Source organism: Rhopilema esculentum, chromosome 16 (assembly GCF_057945365.1).
Source record: "Rhopilema esculentum isolate cy_ngs chromosome 16, ASM5794536v1, whole genome shotgun sequence".
Classification (NCBI taxonomy): Eukaryota; Metazoa; Cnidaria; class Scyphozoa; order Rhizostomeae; family Rhizostomatidae; genus Rhopilema; species Rhopilema esculentum.
The window spans coordinates 9,643,606-9,659,253 of NC_142830.1; the positions used below are offsets into that span (position 1 = coordinate 9,643,606).

A 15,648-nucleotide genomic window follows, 5' to 3' on the forward strand; every position below is an offset into this window, starting at 1 on the left:
CAATTTGAGTTAGCTGATCCTGGCTTAGACAGACAGGGCAACAGCGACCTGATAATATTATCTCTGTTCAGCTATAAATCAGTAATGTAAACGTCCTTGAATTTAGTTTGCATTTAAATTAGGCCAGTGCACATCGAGGGGCGATTCACTCTTGCAAATAGCGTACGGGATTTTGCCTAAAACAAAAGGATTTCTGGGGATTTTCAGATAAAACAATAGGATTTTCACGAAAGGTGTACGAGATTTTCTTAGAGTGATTCGCCCCTCGGTGCACATAAGCCAATTCATTGTTTTATCGCCATCTCAACTGCATTTGCTGTGTTCAACTTTGTTGCGTACTGATAAAGGAACGGAACAACACCATCGTGACTGGCGTTGCTGCGATTGGGATCAAGTTAATCAAATTTTCAGCAAATCTTATCTTCTTCACGTATGGGTTTGCATTTGTCCTTAACTGGACATGTTAGAGGGGGTCCGTCATGGTGGTATGGGCAGGGGAAATGGTGACATTAATTACATTAAGTATTCGCTATGTTTTAGGTGCAACTGAAAATAAACATAAAAGAGGAATTATGGTCTGTATCTAACGTTCAAAACCACTTTTCAAGTTTTGCCCACGATTTGTAGCTGGTAGCGTGCTGTCTGTACGCAGGCTACTAGTTGGGAGACGAGTCTAGATTCCTTTTCTTTAGGGCCATAACTTTATTCATTTGTCTGAGCCAATGAGAAAGTGCATCATATGAGCCTGCGCATCAGGGCAAAGGCTTTTGGACAAAATTTGCATCTCAAGGCTGTTCGCAACATTGATCAAATAAGTTTATGTCATAGTTGCATATTATAAACAAAACAGCCTTCTCCTGAACCTTTTAACACTCTTGTGAAACCCTTTTCTCGAAATTTTCTTCGTCTTTTGGGTTGATACTGGCTTATTCCCATAAGTGCCACACAACAAATTGTTGAATGTGCAAAACATATCGGTTTTAGCTGCGTGTGTGCATATGATTCACAATTTTGGAAGTCAACGGACCTTCGAAACATGCTGGTTCGTCTCCTAAACAACTACGTGCTTGGTGTTTCTTCGGAAAATTGGTTCATTGTATGTAAACTCTCAGTAGACGTAGCTTCTCTTTGCGGCCGTTATTATCGTACCTTGTAGTGTGTAGTGCTTTTGATATTATAAAGTAAAATACAAATGAATTAAAGTAAAATTCATTTGCTTTATAAAATATTATAAAGCAAATGAATTTTCTATCTAGAAATGCATAACCCTCCTATATTTTTGAAACGATCTACTTATTCCCGATGACTTTAACCACAATTACTATTCGGTGGTGACAAACTATATTAATATCTGTTCTGCCCCCTGTATCAAGGATATTTGTGAAACTGGTTTAAACCAGGTACCTTAAATTCCCTTTTTAGCCCCTCTCTCAATTAAGCCCCCTCTCTCTTATTAGCCCCCCTTTTCAGAAGGAAAAATTGAATTAATCCCCTTTCAATCTAGCCCCCTCCAAATTTTCACTGATCCTGAAATAAGTAAACTGGACAAAAAACAGAGATTTTCATTTCATTCATTGGTCGTTCAATTCTTCGCATCAAATCAAAATTCACACCGTGTCTCCAGAGTTAATAATTGTTGACGATGACGATGACAATATTATTGATATAGAAGGCTGCTTTGATGTTTTTATTTCACAAATAACAACAAATTTTACCACTATCAATGGTTTTCTATTACAAAATATTTATTAAGCCCCCTCTCTCAATTTAGCCCCCCTCTTTTATAAGCCCCCCTTTAAAGTGCTGAAAAACAATAAGCCCCCCCCGGGGGGGCTAAAAAGAGAATTTACGGTATACGAATTGCTTGACTCTAGAAAGCTAATAAATAAAATCCAGTTCGGTTTTGATTACTGCACACTGATATTTCTCATGTCAAACACAAATGATTGCTATCTGAACGTCGATGAGTGTAAATTCAAAGAGATTTGATACCGTCTACCATAAGACATTACCGGAAACACCAAAATAACGGCATCTCAATTCTCAAGAATTGAACTTGATTGGTTTCCTCATATTTCCATAAAAAGCGGCAATGTTGCAGATAAAGCACTGTGAACAATGTTTCTCTCGTATAGAATTGTTTATTTCTGTTTCTTACGTGTCACTTCCTTATAAACAAAGAGAAAACGATTGTTTTTCTTAACGCAATATTGTTGCATCCTTTTTTAAACAAACAGCGTATCCTTCTTTAAACAAACAGCTTGGAAGTATCATAAAAGGCATTTTCGTTGCTCTAGATAGTTGTATTTTTTATCCACAACTCACAAAGAGTTATTACAATAAATTGCAAAAGTAGTTTTCAAACGTCACCATCAAAATTCTAAGCAAAGAAATGCCATTTTATTCATTTATTACTTTGCATGCATACACCTGTGAACGACATTTGTTAGTTGAAAAAATAAACAAAATTATAGAAATATAGAAACCCAGACATGTTTATCAGGAAATCCTGCGGAAAACCAATTTTCTGATATATAAAAGAAAAAATTCTTGTTTCAAAAACCTATTGGTGTCCAAAAGCTGTATGTGTTTTTTGTTGTATTCAATTTTTCTTCTTTGTTTTTTTTCAGTTTACAAAATGGTAGAATTCTACCACCCAGAAACCAGGCACTACTCAAAAGTGGTCGTCGATGAAGCTAACAAAAACCTCATAGTTGGGGCAAGGTAGGGGTTCTTTTTTAAATTTCATTTTCTTATGCAACTTGAGATAAAGAGTTATAATATACTGTTTAAACGAATTTTCTTTTTTATGATTATTTTAATCATATATGCCGCTTAATTAAATAATCTGGGTTAAATTAATTGGATTATGTTGACAGTTTTGATAGTTTTAAGGGCTCGTTGGTCAAACACTTTCGTTTTCTATCTATTAAAACACTACACATGGCATAACTAGATGCAAGGCTAGTTGTGGCAGGTAAGTAACATGTAAATTTGGATTGGAGTGTCACAATGATTCACTTATATGGCCTCTTCAGTAGCGGCGCCACGGGGGGGGGGGGGGACTGGGGGGACACGTCCTCCAAGTTCTCAGCAGAATCGATTTTGTATTTCGTCTAATTTCGATGAGAAAATGTTGGGGGAGGGGTAATATTTTGACACCGTACTTTTTGTGATGTAATACTATGATTTTCAAACGGCCTATTTTCAAACAAAAGTTAGTCATAGGCGTTCCCTTCGGATAAAATTGGTGTGTCCTTGTTGATAAAAGGGCGTTTTCTGGTGGTTAAAAAGGGCGTGGCTTAAGTTTTGTTGGTTTTACCCCCAAAAGCGTAGTGGCTGGCGCCACCATTGGCCTCTGGATGTACAAAGGCAAAGTCTACAACGGAGGTTCGAACACAAGGATATACTTTTTTTATCCACAATATAACACATACTCATAGCCAGGCCTGTGGGGTAAGGATGGCAAACTCCCCAGAAAAGTTACAGGCAGATATTTCAGCAACTTTTCAAATTTTTTGCTTAGCAGCGAAAGATTTTGAGCGCCAGGCACTATTTCAACAGCTTTATTTACTTCTAATAGAAGCAATGACTTTCTTTCGGTGAGACCTCCCTCAGATTTTTGCATCGCATCATTGTTGGGTTCATTCAATCTATGCCTTTAAAATAAATTGAAACAATTCCAAACGATGATTTAGAGATTATTTGCAAGAATTTTTTCTTGCTTTTCAAGGCATGCATCAATGCTTTTCTTAGATGTTTATTATGAAAATTTATGAAAACAACCTCATGTGTCACTTCCTTCTTAACGAAATGACGTATAGAAATATGTTTGCTCCAGGCAAAATGTTTTTGTAAAAAAAATGCTTCTTCATATTATCATTAACAATATAAACATGACCCAAAAAACTGAAGGTATAGCGTATTTAATAAAAAACTAAAGAAATTCTTCTCTACGACCTACAGTAAGCGAACGCTGAATGCAAGTGGAAACGTGCGGCCGGGCACAATCGCATCCCAGCATCCCTTGCCAGTCCACCAATGACGCTCTCATTGAAGAGTTTGGAAAACGCCCCAACCTTCCCCCAGACGAATTCTACCCTAGGTGCCTTTCTCGAATTTTTCTGTATCATTTGATTGAAAGTTTCTTAAACCTGGAATTTAGATAGAATCATTCATGGTCTGTTCTTTACGCTTGTCAGGAAAAAAGAAAAGCAGTGACCTTTCTCTAAACTACTGTTTTGTTGGGTAACCTTCCTCCGTTTTATAGCCGTAGAACCGTAATGTTTTCTGGACTCTGCCTGTCCGTTTGGATGTTAAATTGAATTTTTATGCTCAACAAACGTTAAGCCCTGTTGAGGCAAATATTGAGAACGCCTTACTAGGCATACAAAGTTTTCATACATTTCAAGGGATGTCTTAAATCAACTCTTTGATTAATCTGCCCTTATGATGGTCAAGCCCGTTCTATCTCCTGCATGGTTTTGTCCCAGTCCCTGCTAAGTCTAAGAATTATTCAAGTACCCCTCCCTCAAATAAGCTGTGGATTTACCTTCCCGATTTACCTCTGTTGTTGTTACACATTAGACAAGTTTAAGCTGCTTTCATATCAGTTCCTTATTGACATTGAGATGTCTTTTATTGTGACTTAAACACGCTCTTTCAATCTGAAAATAATAACCTTTTATCACAGGGTCTGTTAGTTTTTAAGCAAATTCAATTTAATGCTTGTCATCCGAATATGGTTTATTATGGTTTTCGTGATGTTCCGTTTGTCAAGCGGCCACTTGGGGCTCGGCTCGTCTCGCACTGCTACAACCTGTCTCGCACTTAGTTTCAAAGGTTGATAAAATCTTACATAGTTTCAAACTTTTTGATAAGCTATTAACCTTCGATAACATGACAGTTCCATGTGAAAGTCTATTGCAATAATGTCTATCTAAACATTTTTTATGCAGCTGCAAACTTAAACAACTGAGGATCCTATTACCTATCCCATTGTCTGCCATCCTATTGCCCACAAAAATGGCGATACGTTAGGTGAAAGGCGAAAAGTTAGGCGAAATGGGAAAAAGTTTGGCGAAATTAAGCGAAACAGCGAAAGGCTAGGCGAACCGGCAATAGCCGCATTGGTACATTCTTGAAAAATATTTCATTGTAACAATTCATTGTTTTGATATTGAAAGATAAAGGTAATGAAAAATCTATTTTTCTGGATCCATTTGCCTCACTGAAATTTATACTAGACGAAACAGCATCTAAAGCCACATTCATCTGAGGAAACGCCAATAAACCACCAAACGTCTGTTCGGAGAAGAGTGCTTCTGCGCGCAAATCCAGCTTTTACTATTATTTTAACCTGAAGGTAATGTAATATGCCCAAGGACTGCAAAACGACAGTTGAAAAGACTAAGTCACGGAAAATCTCACAAAATGTACTTGTAACTATAGAATTAACCCTGTCTTGCTTTTGGCTTGTTGCCTGTGTAGCCCTAACAGCCTTATATCCCCAACAATCTCCCCCAGTCCATCATAGGCTCCGCAGTCCCTGAACCAGCTTGGTTATGATTCCTGATCTATTTTTCTAGGCTACACTTTACACGAACCAAACCTATTTTATGCATAGCTCCCAAAAAGGAACGCTCTACTTTATGTCCAAATTTGGTTGGCAAATAGGCCTGCTTCCGAAAATATTTTCAGCCAAACATCTATTCAAAGACGGCGTTACGAAGGTGATGACGATAAGGAAAAAGATAGGAACCAAACACATTATTAATATTCACTATATATATATTCCATAATGACACGCTCAAGCGTTGCACATCTTATCTTGTTCTTTGTAATCATATGAATAAAGTTAGTTTTCGATTAAATGTGTACAAAGAGAGTAACCTTATCTGTTTTCAAAGGATGTTTTCAGCCATTAGCGCTCAACTTTCATATTAAATGGCCTAAGTCCAGAAAAAAATTCCGTCTTTTAAAGATAACCTCAAGCACTGAAAACCTTCTCAGAAAATTGTGAAAACAAGGCAGGTATCCTTGTGACACTTTTTTTTTATTTCTTTCACTGGTCTCCCTTGGGGTCGTTAACCACGTGACTGCCATGTTATGAAGGCTCTGGCAAAAGGCCAATGTCTTTTGTAAATAACTTTTCACTGGCATTTTCTCCTTATCATACTTGAATGTCAATCCGTTTTCATTAAATTCAGTTATAAAGGATACAAAATAAGCGAGAATCTATCATTGTTAATGAATATGGATAATTAAAATCCATCCGGATAGATTTTTCTGGTTTCCCTTTCACCGATCCGTTTTTTTCAGCAAAACCTCCAGTGTATTAGTACTTTGTTTAGCAATACTCTCGGTCTTTCCCACGTATCAAGTCTTTAGACTTTTGCGTATATTTATTTCAACGGTGTACCAAAATCCCCTTATCTAATTTGACTACTGCTCAAAATAATTAATCTTGTAGCAACCACACTGAAATCGACTGTTGGTTAATGTAAAAACTGTCATCTACTGATATTTATGTAAAAGGAAAAAATGTAAAGATGTTGCAAACATTTTCAAAGAACGCTTAGATGGTTGTCGCAACAGACATAAAACTCAAGCTGCATCTAAACTCAATTTTTACCAAGAGTTCAGCCAGCATCAGTCACTTTTATACTTGGCTTCATGGCCGTCGTTTTGGGGCCGAGAGGAATGTGAATCCCCTTTGAAAAAATATTTGTTGCAAAAACGAGAAGTTTCATGCCTTCTAAGTGTGGGTGATCCACCTTATCGACAAATGGGACATATCAACCCTACTTGACCACACTACAATCCTGGCCAAAAATAGCTGGGACATTTGAACAAAAAAGGAATTTTTGTGCTATACCTTCATATTATATGCGCTGGTGACCTAAACCCCCTTCCCCCCAGTGTCAATGTTGGTTAAGATGGTTACGGAATAAGTAGGGATTACTACATCGGTTACCAATCCAATCACAACATTGATTTGAGGGGAAGGGGGGCGGGTGATTTGTAAGTAGCTTCCTTTCTTGCAAGTGTCTCAGCATTTTTGGCCAAGATTGTAGGTAGCTACAGCCCTGCTTGGCTTATGTGGGTCAACGAAAAGATTCGAAAATATCCATTCTCTGAAAATTGTTCTTTCGTTTTTACCGGGCTGGCATACTGAGCTTAGCATAGTAAGGTAATAATAGTAATAAGGAAGGCATTTTTATAGCGCCGTATTTCCCCAGGGCTTATAGGCGCTAAACAACATAAAATTTACATAAAAATAATTAACATGAAAATTGAGGCTATTGAGTATAATTTACATTGGTTGATAAAATATACATGATCCTATGCGCTTAACAAAATAACCCTTATTGACATTATTATAAGTTAATCTACTGAATATCATTTATATTTGAAGTCGCTTCACTATATTAGGTATCTCGGGTAATCTTACCTAGAGTAATAGGATTTAAATAGGTATGTCTTTAATGCCTGTATGAAATTATTCAGTGAATCTAGAGATCGAACTAAATACGGAGGTGGACATAGCTGGGCTGTAACTACTATTTTTCTTAGAAGGGCTCGTTCAGCTCCAAAATGATAAGAATTCTTTGTTTCCAATCTATAATCAGTTTGTTTCTAAAGCATTCAACCAATGGTACCCCTCTAATAATTCGATCATTCTAATACTACTGGGCACTGTTATCTAGGACTAATATATTGCATTTTGATGGAAGAGGATTTCAAATTAGTATATCATAGAGAGTGATATTTTGAAATCTTTTGATACTTCGAAAGCACAACAAATCAACGATCTATTTTCAAAAATATAAAAGTATGATTAATTCATTTCAATAAAGAAGAGATTAGTTTTAACGAATATCCAATCTCTTGAAATCGATAAATTATTGTAAAATATCTGACTTTGCTTATAGTCCTGATCTCAGTGATGAGCCACAACTTTTTATAGTAGCTATGCGCTAGGACTTTGTGGGCCTATTTGGTCAAGTTTTTAAGCGCTTTATATTGTGAGTTCCAATCAAGGCACAAAAGACCCATTGGTACTCCTAGGGTAGTGCAGAGCAGCGAAAAACTAACTAGGCCACCATACAATACGTGCTGGCACAGGACAATTGTTAGTACTGAGGAAAGTCAAAGCAGTGTAGAATGGACTGGTCTACCAACGCTATGCTTTTAGACCAATACTAATTTTCTTCCCAACAGGCGCTTCTTCTTCGTAAATATTGTATGAGGACTCATCTTTACCACATATCATAGCAATTCTAGGAAATATTTTTAAAATCGATTTTGCCAACTAATCTCACTTGCTTAGAAATAAAAAATTCTTCAGAACTATATTTAAGTCATATTCACCCGTTGATGATATACTTCACGTACTTGTTTCATTTTTCATTTAAAATGTTTCCATCACGGTTGCAATTACAGCGACAAACAGAAGGTTTTATTTACTTCATTAAATCAATGCATCTTCTTTTAGGAACTACCTGTTTGTTATTGATGCAGAAACATTCATTTCAAAGAAAGTATGTATTGTTTGCAAATAGATTTGCCTCTCTTCTCTTTTTGCCTAATAACCATTCAATGTCTTGTTCATGTTTAAGTTTACTGATCTCATTTCGTCTTCGCTTTTGCGTATACTGTAATTTTACTTTTATTCCGCCCCTGGGGAGCAGGCTAAATTCTTGGTCTCTTTCCTGCCTAAACCAATAAACCAAAATATGTTTAATATGGACTTAAAATGCAGAGAATTTTCTTTGTTTACATTTAGTTTATACTCGTAAAGTATTGTTGAACTTTCCCAGCGCATATATGATTTGTAGTTACAATGTTATCAAAAGCCGCATTTTGAATAAATACCGTTAAATTTCTAGCGGGTCCTTTTTTGCTTACGGCCCCAGAGGCAATTCCCCTCCTTGATCTCTCTCTCAGTGGGCCTGTAGCAAATTTTTAACAAAGAAAGACATCTAAGCATAAATATTAAAATCTCGTAATTAGCTTACACTATTATCTGAGTGTTTGTCAGTATTCCTATTTCAGGAAAGACACTAATTTTGAAATCAACCATAAACGTCATACCTGTAAATTTTTAGTAATGACAAAACTGCTTTTAAGAATGAGACAGTGGACACCTTGTTAGCTGGTTGCCTTGGGAAAAATCCTTGAGTAACTTAATTTGTTCCCCTCCCCAAGTTCCATCGTCATTCTAATACAATTTGCAACTACAATCAATTTGACTCCGCTTTTTCTCGGTTTTCAACCTCTGGTACTTGCAAGATAGGCAGTGAATTAACTATTTGAAATTGATGTTTTCAAGAGTGTTGCTAAGATGATTTTTACTAAGGAGTCCAGAGCGTTGTTATTTATTGTTATGTTTAAAAAGAGGAAATTCTGCACAAGGATCCGGATAGAATTTACTCGACGACAATGTTTTTATTTGCTTTGTTTTCTTCAAATATTTGCCTTTTTCTTCGTTGTTTAAATGTTATTGTTCGCTTATTATTCCGTTTGGTATCTGATCCATCCATTTAAGTATGATCTCATGCTTGTAGAGTCAATAGCCCTGCCTAAGAATGCCTTGAAAGGCAGTTCATGGACGCATCTGTGATTCATGGCAAGCCTTTGTTGTATTTTACCTTAACATCGATGATGGAAGATTGCTTAAGTTAGCAGATACCATGCTTATTCCATTCCATCTATTCTCTGACTTCTGTTTTTTAAGTTTTTTGAATATCCTAACCATATTTTTCCAGGCCTTTTTTTAAAGAATATAATGAACAGCGTTAATTGAAAGATTTTTATATGCCAAAGTTCAAAAATCCAAGATCAGCAAATTTTCGTATAAACTATCACCACATTTGATACTACAATAATATAAAAAATTCCAGTAGGGAGTTACAGTTTTATTCTTGGGAAAGGGATTAATGAGAATAAGAGCTAAATTGCTGGTTTAAGTTTGTGTAAATGTTCTGAGTAAGTTTGTAAAAGTTTGTGTTCTGAATAAGTTTAGTTTGTGTAAAAACTTTGCTGTAACCTGGGGTTAATGTGAAAGCATTCTTAATATATATTGACCAAAACAATGTTAAAGAAGATTAGCACCGCTGTATTGTTTAACAGCGTGTCTTCTTTCTTCTAATTGCTTAGAATAGAGGGTCAGCAGGATCATGCTCTTCAAAACTGTAGAGTTTAGAAACATTCATCCCATGGCTCTTTCTTTATATCTTAGCTGCCCTCTTTTTTTGCTCCCCTTCTTGCGTGAAATCTAATGGAACAGCATGGGGTGTACCAAGAAATCACTCCTGCCTTCTGGAAGCCGCTGAGGTTTTGAAATATAAGGTATAGGGGGATATCCAATATAGCTATCTTTCCTTCTGATGTAGGGTCCAATTTGCTATTCCTTTCAAGCCTTTTGAGCTCATTCTTTCAATCTAAGATATCGCGTAGGCAAATCCACGAACTAGTTGACTTCCTTTTATACTAATCCCCTATGCGAAAACAAACTGTGTCTCGGTAAGGGTCCAGCCACACACCTGCTAGCTTAATTGTTCTAATTAAACATGAAGATATTTCTTTTCACTTGATAAAGGCATTAATTCATTCTCTCAAGGATTTTCAGATAATCTACCAAACCCATGATTCTTGGAAAAGATGCCAACGTTTGAGCGTATGCTTAGGGGGCAAACCTCAGCGCACCTACCGTGTATTGCTTTGGGGTATCACTTTACTGAACCTATGAATTGCTAGCTATCAATGTTTTTTTCACTTCAAAGCATGTATAGTATATATCAACAAGAACATGAACGAAACAGGACAAAATGCCGCCCTTATCATAGTTGGTTGGGCAACGAGGGTAGCTACCTTGGGCAGCCCAAGGACAGCAATGCTGGTGATAGAAATGGAAAGTAAAATCATTCTGCCTTCCTCAGGGTGTTACGGTTGTTTGTCTAAAGTAGCTGAAATTAACCATCACTTAATGCAGCTAAGCTATTTTGGGTGCTTAAAATTTTTTACGTGCAATTTCTTCCTAGAAATAGTGCTTAGTGGGCAATTTTGTATGGCCTTTATACGAACAACGAGTTTTTCAAAGTTTTTTTAGCCTAAGACTGTTGCTTAAAAAGATTTTAAGCCAAAAGTTTTCATTATGAATTTCAATGTTTCTTTTGCTATCAATGGAAAAGTGCGGCCTCTTTACCCAAGAGTTCTTAAGGAAGTTTTTTCAAATTATGGCCCTTGTTGTAGCAAATCCTCCACAATAATTTTGCCAATGAAGTTGCATTACCGGCACGTGCAAGCGGTGTTTACTACATAAACAGTAACAAAACCAATCGTTTTATTTTCAAATAGCTAAATATTTAGATAATTATTTCTAAAAGATATGAAGTTTTACTTGTTCTTGCTCTTTATAGAATATTTCATGGCGAATGTCTAGCAGCATGCAGAGCTGTCTCAACAAAGGCCGCATCAAGGCAAGGCTGTTTCGTTTTTATTTGTTTTAGTTACTTTTCATTTCTTTCATTCGCGTTCGCTCATTCGGATTCCACTTATTCTTAATCAGAGTCATTCCATTGAGATACCGCTTCGAAGTACCCATGGAAACAGATGCTGAAACAGCATTCTTTTTATAGCTCATGAAAAACTCTAACCTCAGCTCAGATTTAATCAGGCTTTTGCTGCCTGAAACAATTACAAATTTTAAAATGATGGGCAAAAAACATATTTGGAGCCATCTTTGTGGTTTTTTTTTCTTTAATAGGTGTAGGTAAATATGTGAGCATAAAGCTGGGAAAAAACGAATAAAATGTATAAATGTGAAAATCTCGAGTTCCAGAATTGTGATTTTTAGGAATCTAAATGGCATGTTGACGAAGTTGGAATCTAAACTTCAACAATCAGGTTTTCTAATTTTGATTGTGAAAAACACAAAATAGGTTGCTTTTTTGTACGAGCCACTTTTTATCCAAATCTGGACAAATCTGCAGTCATTTTTGTCATTTTCTGATGCTTTTTGCTCTAACGATTGCCCATTTCGTGTAACTTTCAGCTAGTTTTATATTACAAAAAGTCAAAAATAGCCTTTTCTGGACATTTTTTGGATCATCTGGAAAATTTGGATAATCTCTGACTATGAAGACCTCGGAGCAATCGGGCAGCTCATCCTAACCTGAACCAAGGACTGATTTTAGCTCATAAGAATTTACCTAATCAAATAGGGACAGATTTGCCCATAATTGAGACATACCACTGTTATAATTTTAGCAAGCTATGCCGATGCCTATATATCAAGCTTTGCTAACTGCCAATTGTTCCCTAAAAGTTGTAGCATATTTTTATGATTGATCTCTTGAGCATGAACAACGTACCTATTCTACCTTTTGAATTTTCTTTGAAATATTCTACTTTAAAATTATCATTTCCCTTGATTTTTCCTTCGTCTTTCTATTTCCTGTTTATTTTTGAAGAATCCTTTAAAAAGCATAGTGTTCTAGATCGTTTCGAAACCAGAATTGGGTGTAATTTTCACATTTTCTTCGAAAGAGGATAAACATATTCTTTGTTTTCTATAAAACTCAATAGCCATAATGTCGATGCTAGGGGTTTAAAATTACATCATTTTTACATGTAGAGGTTTTCTGTATTCTCAGACGTTTCGATGCAACAAAATCAATTTCTGCTTTCTTTCTAATAGACTGATTGTCAAAATTACGTACAGTTAATCATCCCCTTTGAAGATAAACTTTTCATTTGTGGGACGAATTCATTAGAGCCAGTTTATAACATCACAAAGGTAAGCTTGTCTTCTTTACTTCTAATTTAATGCCAGAATAGAGTTCTCACGTTTGAAATCATGGAGAAATCTTTTTTAGAAATTTTAATTTTTGACTCTTTTACCTGAAAGAAGTGCAAAATAGAATAGAGAAATTATGCTGCAAATTGACAGAGGTGGGCAAGAGAATGAAGGAATATTGTTGTTTTGGCCTGGTTCATATATTTTAGAATTTGATTTGATAGGGAAAGAGTCTATGCTAATTTTGTCGTAACTCAATCAATTTGTTGCACATTTCGAACGTGTTTCATCATGATTTTATAGGCTATCTTGAAGACTCTCTCTAAAGGGCAGATGCTGTTTTGTTTTACAGTTCTTTTAGAGCTGCCAGAGCTGTAAGCGAATTGCGAATGTTTAAATAATTTTGATCCAAATTTCCCGGTGTTATGTTTTTATCGAAAATAAGTTATTTTCAATTAACTTTGTTTCGTTTTCAACGGGTTGTTAAATCAACAGCGGAAACTGCAGAAAAAAGTTTTGTCTTCTTTTAAGTTCAACCTTTAAAAGAAAGTGTAAATGGAATTTAAAGGGTCAGTTCAATTATTGTACAGATATTTAATAAATAAGTTAATCGACATTGTCAAAATAATTTGTAGGGTACAGATATTTGTATTCTACAGATATTTGATAAATAAGTTAATTGTCATTGTCAAAACTTTTTTTGTAGGGTAAACCAACTGTAACAAAATTAGTCAAGGAATTTTTTGCGATGATCAGTTTTTCGCAATTGGGAAACATAGACATTTTTTAGGCTGTTGACGCGAAACTGTTATGATCACGAAGGTCTGTTTAACGCTGATCTCGAGAATGGAGAGTTTTGAATGGCACAACTGTTTGTAACTTAAGTCAGACTTTAAGGAGATATCGTTTCTTAGACTGGTGAATAATTCAGACAGAAAAAGTATATTATCCAGTAACTACTCTCCGGTAAATAATTGTTAAAAGAAGTGAGAAGGGCAAAAAGTTTCAATTGCCAGACACCCCCTCTTCTAATTGAATCTCCTATAAAGAGCTTCACTTTTTCAAATTCCAAATTCAAAATAAGTCAACCCTCTCCTAGGGATGATTTTCCCACGTTCGCTTCATTGCAGAAACATTGAAGATTAACATTTAAGTATTCTTTCCTTGTTTCAAAAGACTTTTGTTTTGGGTTTTATTGTTACTTGGAAGAGAATAAATCAAAATATAACACGAATGACTCCTGATTCTTATCGTTGGCAATGTAATTGTAGCAAATTTAAAGAAAAACCACTGGTGAAGAAACTGGCCTTTTTGGCCCGAAATCTTAAATTATTATTTTAATCCAACTGAATTAGCTGTAAAAGATTTGTCTAATATTTACCAAACAGGCTAGGAAAACGCTCCTTTTGAAACAAATTGATTTGTTAAAACCTGCAAAGGTTTTTCATTTGAAATTGCACGGCTTCTTTTTCCTGGAATTGAATTTTCGTTGCTGACAATAATCCTTTGCTCGCCTCAAACAACTATCTGGGTATCAGAAAATCTTGTCATAAAGGATGACAGATAAGTTGCATTTTAACTATGATACGAAAAAAACAACTATTTAGCAATGAACTGTACTTTTGCTATTTTCTTACTGCTCTATTCTCTACCATCCATTTCTTAATGACTATGTGATCTGTATTGGTATGTAGTCCTTTTCTATGTAATTTGTTAAAAATTTGTTAGAGGCGAGTAAAGAATTGTTGTTAGTAGTGCCCCCTTTCATTTTTACATAAACGCAAAGTAAAGAGTCTCCAGCTTATTGCTAGTGACGCTGATATTGGGGGTAAATTCTAATGATTATGTGAAACAACTTTTGTAACTTTGCTTAAATCACCTCTTCCTTGCTTAAATCACCTCAAGTTACAGCTACAGTCACTCTACTTTAAATCATTCTAAAAAGTAGAATTCAATGGGAATTTTAAAAATTCAGCGTGAATTTTCTGATGCCTATAGTAAGAGTTGAAGGTTTCAAGAGCCTTTGCAAGCTAGACTTACAAACTTAAAAATTCAAGTTTTTCTTAAACTGGTTCACATGTCATTTTGTCTTCTATGGTCCCACTTCAGTACGATGCAATGCTTAGATCTCTGTAGTCTTTCAGTTTCTGTCGATACGACTATCTTGTCAATGTTACACCAGACTGACCTTATGTGACACTGATTTTGGCCTTTTTGTATTTGAATTCGAGAGAACTGTTAGAGTTCTTGCACAATTCATAAAGAAAAGACAATAATGTTTCGGAAAGGAAGCCATAATTACGATAAAATAGAACTTACCTGACACCTTTTTTGTTTAGCTGGATGACCCCAGTGTAGTCTTAGAGGGAAACCAAAATGGCAGAAGCAGATGCTCACCGAAAGTTGATTTGGAACCAGTCGGCGCAATATCAAGTAAGTGCCAATTCGTTCAATTTTTCAGCTGTCGAGGAAGCATTTGTACCCAGGGTCGTCACTAGCTGTTGAGCTCAAGGGGGTATCCAGGTCATATTATGCGACAAGGGGGGGGGGAGCTTCATTTCTTTTCCGACGATTTTGGAAATTCAACGACGGAGCTCTCCTAAATGACAAAAACTCGCTTTTAAAGGATGATATATTCAAAGGAAGGCTGCTCGCGCTACGGCCTTTTGGAAAAAGATTTGGATTTAAAAATTTCTGCAACTGTAGCTCTGTAGCTCTGCTTTTTAAGACTATCTGTGGCTCAGCCTGAGTTGCGAGCGTCAACTATCCAATTATTGCAGTATTTGTTTTAAATGTTAGGTTCAATGTTTTGCGAAAGCCAAGTCAAAAATCTTTATTTTCACTAC

At 35.9% G+C, this 15,648-nt stretch overlaps 1 protein-coding gene across 7 annotated transcripts in view; it reads left to right on the top strand.

Moving 5' to 3' along the window:
• Window positions 1–15,648, top strand: part of LOC135681938 (semaphorin-5B) — an 81,442-nt gene that overhangs the window by 52,459 nt on the left and 13,335 nt on the right. For all 7 annotated transcript variants that reach the window (XM_089112941.1, XM_089112940.1, XM_089112943.1 and 4 more), the window contains 5 exons: window positions 2,631–2,724; window positions 8,498–8,543; window positions 11,424–11,483; window positions 12,704–12,802; window positions 15,142–15,235. In XM_089112941.1, coding sequence (XP_088969067.1) covers window positions 2,631–2,724; window positions 8,498–8,543; window positions 11,424–11,483; window positions 12,704–12,802; window positions 15,142–15,235 — 393 coding nt within the window. The remainder of the gene's footprint in view (window positions 1–2,630; window positions 2,725–8,497; window positions 8,544–11,423; window positions 11,484–12,703; window positions 12,803–15,141; window positions 15,236–15,648) is intronic.